Genomic DNA, 7,562 nt, shown 5'->3' with positions numbered 1-7,562 from the left:
AGTCCTTTGGCCTTTTTAAAATAAAAAGTTTTATACCTTTTATTTAAATGCAAGTTACTAGATCTATATTGAAAATAATAAAATTATGTGCGTATAATTTTGAATATTAATTAGATTATGTGTTATTATATGATTTAGTAATTTTAAATTAAATAATGTTATGTGTATATATTTTTGGTACATAATTTAGGTACACAGATGATGTATCATCATGTGATTGGATGTTACTGTATCTTTAATTTAAAATCATCTAATCACAAGATAATATATCATCTGTATACTCAAATTGTGTATAAAAAATATATAGGTGTAGTTTCATTGTTTTAAGTTAAGACCAACTAATACCCAATTTGAAAATATCTTTTTAATGATGTGAGAGTTGATATACTAGATTCAAATTTACATGATATGTCATTTTACCCTATTTATTATGAAAAACATTATACACCCTTACCATTCAAAGCAAAACACTTTGCTTATGGAGTAAAATGCTTCCACCACACTAATCACAATTGAATATTTTTTCACAAACAGTTGTTTAATGCTATCATTTTGTTAAAAAATGTTATATAAATATGTAATTAAATATTAATTAACTGGTGTAGATCATGTTTTCATCTTCTTCCTCATCCAAACTCCATTTTTACCCACCAAACCCCTCCATTTTTCTTCTTTCAGTCCCTCTTATAAGCTCTCCAATCAAACTAATCATGATTTCATATGCTAAAGATTATTTAATCTAACTAGGGTTTTACTTATCAAGGTTATAAATCAAATTAATTAGCAATCAATATATATATATATATACCCAGGAACAGCACTTGACTTAGGTGGTTTCTTCAAAGTCGAATCTATTATATTAAATATATCAAATCTTAGATATAATAATTAATCTTACCATCACTAAAATAGTTAAATCAAGAATTTGATCTTTAAATATAGAGATTTAACTCATGCTCTCTTATTATAATCAGCTGTATTTATAACAAGAGAAATTTGAGCTGATAAACAAGAGAATTCGACTAATGAATCGAGCAGAAGAGAAAAATTTTGGTGAAGATATGACTGAAATATGATATTCCAATTCTTAATTTATTTTCACATGCAACGTGAGAGGAGTTGGCAGGTTTTGATTCAACGTTCTATCATGTATAAATCGAGATTGACTTGTAGTTTAAGAAAATCTCTGATAAAATATTGGATCCTTGGGAGTAGTGACAGGCTTAGTGCTATAAGTATGTGTGTTTCATATTCTCTCTGCGAAATCACATGGAATCAAGCTTAATGGAGTCCATAGTTATGTACCCATCACCAGCCATTGGCCACATGATCTCCATGGTTGAGTTAGCCAAGCTCATCCTCAAACATAAGCCTTCAGTCTTCATTCACATCATCATCTTCGATTTACCCTACAACGATGGCTCTACAGCCACTTACATTGACAAAGTTTCAGCTACCATTTCTTCCATTATCTTCCACCATCTTCCCACGGTTACCCTTCCTCCATCAATCACCTCCTCCACTCGCCACCATGAGGAACTCACCTTCGAAGTTCTGCGGGTCAATAACCCTAATCTTCACCAAGCCCTCCTGTCTATCTCCAAAAGCTACACCGTTTCAGCTTTTATTTTAGACTGCTTCTGCACTACTGCTCTCTCTGTCACTGCTAAGCTCAACATACCTTCTTTCGGATTCTTCACTTCTGGTGCTGGTGCTTTGGCTGTGCTTCTGTATCTTCCCACAATACACAAAACCATCACCAAAAACCTTAAAGATATCGATACTATTATTCACATCCCTGGTGTGCCGCCGATTCCTTCCAAGGGAATGCCAAAACCAGTGCTTGAACGTGAAAACAAGGCCTATCAGTTCTTTATGGACACCTCGATGAAGTTGTCAAAGTCAGCAGGAATTATAGTAAACACTTTTGAAAAGCTAGAATCTAGAAGTATCAAAGCAATGAATGATGGACTATGCGTGCTGGATGGCTCCACCCCACCGATTTACTCCATCGGACCATTAACCACAGCTGATGATCCAAGCGGCGGCAATGGTGTAGATGACAATCATGATAGGCCCGAGTGTTTGAAATGGCTCGACTCACAGCCTCCCCAAAGCGTAGTTTTTCTATGTTTTGGTAGCCTGGGAGTATTCTCCGAGGAACAGTTGAAGGAAATTGCTATTGGGTTGGAGAAAAGTGGGCAAAGGTTCATCTGGGTGGTGAGGAATCCACCTTCTAAGAACAAAATGATGGCCATTCCGGAGCAATTAGACCTAGATTTAGATTTGATTCTTCCAGAAGGTTTCTTGGATCGTACGAAGGAAAGAGGATTAGTTCTCAAGTCTTGGGCTCCACAAGTGAAGATTTTGAATCACGATTCGGTGGGTGGGTTTGTGACACACTGCGGGTGGAACTCGGTGCTTGAAGCAGTGCTTGCTGGTGTACCAATGGTGGCATGGCCTCTGTATGCTGAGCAAAAACTGAATAGCGTATTCATGGTGGAGGAAATGAAAATCGCTTTACCAGTGAAGGAGTTTGAGAACGGGCTTGTAAGTTCAACTGAGGTGGAGAAGCGAGTTAGAGAGTTGATGGAGTCGGAGGAAGGAAAGTGTTTGAGGAAACAAACCATGGCAATGAAAAACGAAGGAAAAGCTGCACTGAACGAGGGCGGGTCCTCTTTACTTGCCTTGTCCAATTTGTTCAAGTCATGCAATTTACAAAGAGAGTTCTAATGACTCTTAATTAGAATCATACGAGTGTTAATTTTCTGTCATTCTATCCATTTCAAGACTGTTAATTTGCTGATTGTGGTGAAATAAAGTGTCTCCTATGCCCAACGCTATTCGAAAACAAACGAAGGATAGATCTCACAAAGGATATGAGAAGGTAGAACTTCGCTCGTAAATAATTTGTATTGCTTGATTCATTTGGCTATAGGAGCTTAAGTTAAATCGTTAACTATACAATAAATGTTATCCTCCAACACTCAATTGCCCAAGACTTTTATGGATATTTCCCGACGCCTAATTATCTTAGGTTCTTCTAATTGAAAGGCCGTTGACATATTTTAGAACTTGGACTGTTATAACATTTGGGTTTAGCTTCATTGCTTGACGGATGGAAAGTGGGTTAAACACACTCAAACTGTCTGTACTTCTGCATACGTTTTGAATTGTACTGTGACAATGTCCTGCCGTACTCCCACCTATCGGGGTGTCAATATTCATAGCCATAGGTTTACATTCTTTATAAGGGTTGCCGAATGATGCGTGGGCCACATGCGGTTGCTCAGCCCAGTTGGCTTCTCAGAGTAATGACATTTAAACAAGAGATACGGATTAAGATTCAAAAAGTGGTTCCCCAGAACTTATATGACACCAAGTAGGCCCTCTAACCTGGTGGTGGGAACCTTCTGAGGTAAAATGATGATGTCCAATCCATAGTACAACCTCGAACTTATACGGCAGAAGAAAAGGTTTCTCGTCAATTAATTTCTAAATGGACTTATTTCCACCGAGGATTCGTAAAATCTTACAGTCAACTCCGGTAAATTTTAAAAATTAAAAAAATATATTTATAAATTATTAAAATTAATAAAAATCTTTAGTTTTAGAGTGAAATTATTATTTAATTATCAAGATAAAAAAAAAATCTTATTTTTTATTAAACCTTAAAAATTAATATTTTTTTATGAGTAAATTTTAAAAAGTTACATATTTATCTATGTTAAGTTTCTAATTCTTCAGTGATTTTCTAACGATGTCTCTCCCTCTCTAATGTGTCTCTCTTTTTTGGTTATCTCCTTTATGTGTTGTCGACATCATCTTTCTTGGCGTTTCCATCATCGACAAAACCTAACAACGGTGAAGATGTAACTTTCAAAGTTTAATCTCTAGAAAAATTGTTAGTTTTCAAAGTTTGGGGAAAAAGGTAAATGAGAAAAATTTGAATTTTTTTAATATCACTAATTGAATGACAATTTTACTTTTAAAATTAACAAATTTTGTCAATTTTAACAGTCTATAGATGAGTATTTGAATTTCTAAAAATTAACGGGTATGACTTTGGAATTTCACTAAACCTTGGGTGGGAATTATTTGTTTGGCCTTTATGTTTATATCATATCCATGTTCCTTCAAAATGCCTTTTGTTGGGCAGTATTGGTTACTCCTATCATTTGCAAGCTTCTATTTCACTAAAATACATGTGAGATCTAGATCTAAAAATCCCCGTTTCATTAACGAATTAGAGTATATATTTAAACTTAGAAGTTATGGATAAAACTTCTTAGTCTCTTTGAGGAAAAAAAAAACATAACATTAATAGCTCAATTAAAGCCACAGTTAGGGTTCGAATTCACCGAATTAGAAAATTTTTGACTCAAACTCGAGATAGATTCAACTAACTTAAGTTTGACTAAATAAATTAAATCAAATTTCGTAACTTATATATTTATTTATTACTCTCACATACTATGTATTTATCATAGAAGATATTTGACACACTACACTTAAAATTAATGAAATGACATATTTTTCATCGGTTTATACAAGTACCCACTATCCCATTTTTCATAATTCACGTTACCACTCTTTACTTGCCTTTCATTAGAGTTAGTTAACCTAAAATTAGAAACCCATAATCACAATTAAACAAATCACATATGGACTCTTTTAATCTAATTGAAGTTATTTATTTATCTTTATTTAATAAATAAAATTTAAATTATTCTTCGACAGATAAGAACCACTTATGTGAATCCACTATCACCAACTTTATTAGACTCACAATCACTGTATTATATAAGTCAAAATTTCATAAATATTATAAAAACTCAAATTTAAATCTTCTCTTTAAAAGTTTTAATATTATGTCAGTTTTGCTAACTCCTAAGATCTTTCAGTCAATTATCTTCATCACACTTTAGTTCTTCCAGCATCTCATAATGCTGATATAACATTTGAGTTAAAAATTTAACATAATACCAAATAATTTAATATAATAAAAATATAAATTCATCAACATGTTAAGGTGTTTTTATCTTAATGTATCCCAACCAAATCCCGCGCGAGAAATCAGTTCTTCAATTTCACGATGGTTTTTACGTACACTATTGAATTTGGATTTTAGTTGAGACATCGTGAAACGTTTGTCACATACTTCCAGTAACTCATCAGGCCAAAAGACTTTTCCCACCTAACGTTAAGTGTAATTCCAAACTCATATTTTTTAATTTTCAAAAATTATAAAATTTTGTGTTAATTTTTTAAAAATCATGAAATTTTGTGTTAATGTTTAAGATAAAATCGTTATTTAAAAAAAAAATTTAAAACTAAATTTTGATTGTATTTTACCCTCTCAATTTGAAATTTTAACAATTTTTCCTCATTCAAAATTTAAAAAGTGACAATTGATCTTCTAGGGTTTTGAAACCATCACTAGCCATCTTCGATCACATTGCATCTCCCTCTCGGTTTATCTCTTCTTGCCAACTTGTTCTCACCTACCAATAACAATGATTTCCTTTAACAAAAATGAAATTCTCTTTATCTGAGACGAAAATAATTTTATCTTCGTTGGAGGTAATCGCTTTAATTAGAAGCATGAGTTTGATCGACAAGAAGAGATAACTTGGGTGGGAGGACGAATACAATTACAGATGATGAACTTTATCGTCTTTGATGATAGTTTCAAAATTCTAAGAATAAAATTATCACTTTTTAAACTTTACATAGAAAAAAATTATTAAAATTTTAAATTAAAAAAAGAAAAATATGATAAAATTTTAATTTTTAAATTTTTTAATTAAATAACAGTTTTATTTTTAATTTTAATTAAAAATTTTAATAAAATTGTAGTTATAGGTGAAACTTTAAAATTTTAAAAGTTCGAATACGGGAGTTTGACAATCCACCTAACCTAGGGTGAGAATAAGTTCATTGCCCGATTTGTGAACAACCCAAGCCACACGCGTCTTCAGTCTTCAAAAAGAGTTTCGAGATAGCCCCAAGATACATTGAACCTAGCTGGGAATCAGCTTTGCAAAGGTTCCAATGTGTAGTTGATCAATTGGGGTGATTGTGTTGATCACTTTATCAGAGGTGGCAATGTGGGAAGTAGGCCCTAAATACTTTAATTTTTGTCTTTATTCTCTTAAAGAAGATATTTTTTTATCCTTGTTTTCGCTTGATACAAGGATGATAAAAAAATTTTATTCACTTTTCACCGGAAAATTTTCTCCCTCTTTCCCCTCTCCTCTTCTCAAAAAAAATTTCCTACACTTCCCTTCTCATCTTTGTTAAAAAAATAAAAAAATATTTATTATATATAAAACCATATTTATAATAATTTAAGATTTTAAGGTAATTTAATATGTAAAACTCTAAAGAATATATAAAGGAGAAGACAGATTGAGATATATTTATATTTATCCTGACTGTAAAAATTTTGGTTATTATTATTTTTATCTCTGTTTTTATTAGAGGATCTTCCTTTTTTCAATTTGATGAGGATAAACTGATACCCTAATTTTACGAATTGAATTTATATCTTTATCACTTTATAAGAAATGCAATATATTTTTTTGATAAAAAGAAATTATATTAGAATCAGACTGTTATTTAAAAATAAAATTAATTATATTAAATAGTTTAAATTTTAAATCTAATAATAAATTAGGTAAGTCAAGTGTCATACCTCGGAATGTCATAATCAGATTTGAATTTAAAATCTCTACTTCAAAAAATTGTTCTTTTATCACTCAAGTTAGCTCGTGAGAAAAACGGTGCAATATTTGAAGCAGGTGAAATTCAATTCGACTTTTGCATGCTGGAAATCGGTGGGGAGTTCAAGATCAACACGTAAATGGGGAAAATTATTAAATTAATACATTAACGAGTTAAACTCAATTGTAGTTAAGTTATGAACCTTGGTTAATTTTTGTGAATTGAGTCCAAGAAGTGGGGAAAATGCATTGGCAATCACTTATTATAGAAATTTCTTGGCATTTTTTTCTAAGCTCGTTCTATTATTAAGTTGGGAAATTATTAAAAATAGACAAAATTAAAGGGGTCAAAGCGAAATTGCCCAAAAAATTTAGGTTTAAGCAAAAATGCCCATGTTTTGTGAAATGACGAAAATACCCCCATATATAAAGTTAACTAATTTTCACTGTACAACGGCAAGAATATTCCAAAGTTTCCCACCTCCCACGGCAATCCCACGGCGAGCGTCATTTCCGCCGATTTTCTTTCGTTCCGGCAACCGAAAATGGCAAATAAGGTTAGTATATCTCCCGTAATCTTCTTTGGATCAAGTTATTGCTAATATTATTGAGATTTAACTGAGAATTTTAGGTTTGAAATTTTAGGGTTTACGAGTTGAATAATGCTTAAAATGTTTCGATTTTTGGTTGTTTTCGTTGAATTGATTGAGGGGTTTTATGTTATAAAATGTGTAGATTTGATTTATGTGAAAATCGGAGGTCGAAACGACCAAAAATTGGCCGAAAATGCTGCCGAATGGATCGGCCGAACGAAGTTTCCCACGGCAAGAGATTTCT

At 32.2% G+C, this 7,562-nt stretch overlaps 1 protein-coding gene across 1 annotated transcript; it reads left to right on the top strand.

Annotated features, from left to right (window-relative positions):
• The first annotated feature begins 1,281 nt into the window (after positions 1–1,281).
• LOC123198039 (UDP-glycosyltransferase 88A1-like) lies at positions 1,282–2,733 on the top strand. The gene has a single exon (XM_044612614.1). The coding sequence runs from the start codon at positions 1,285–1,287 to the stop codon at positions 2,731–2,733; it is 1,449 nt and encodes a 482-aa protein (XP_044468549.1). The 5' UTR covers positions 1,282–1,284.
• Positions 2,734–7,562: the final 4,829 nt, after the last annotated feature.

This window comes from Mangifera indica, chromosome 15 (assembly GCF_011075055.1).
Source record: "Mangifera indica cultivar Alphonso chromosome 15, CATAS_Mindica_2.1, whole genome shotgun sequence".
NCBI lineage: Eukaryota > Viridiplantae > Streptophyta > Magnoliopsida > Sapindales > Anacardiaceae > Mangifera > Mangifera indica.
The sequence above is the reverse complement of the archived record's forward strand: the minus strand, read 5'-3'. Positions and strand labels throughout refer to the sequence as shown.

Excerpts from the sequence above, each read along its gene's own strand:
- LOC123198039 (XM_044612614.1), top strand. The coding sequence starts at position 1,285 with ATGGAGTCCATAGTTATGTACCCATCACCAGCCATTGGCCACATGATC.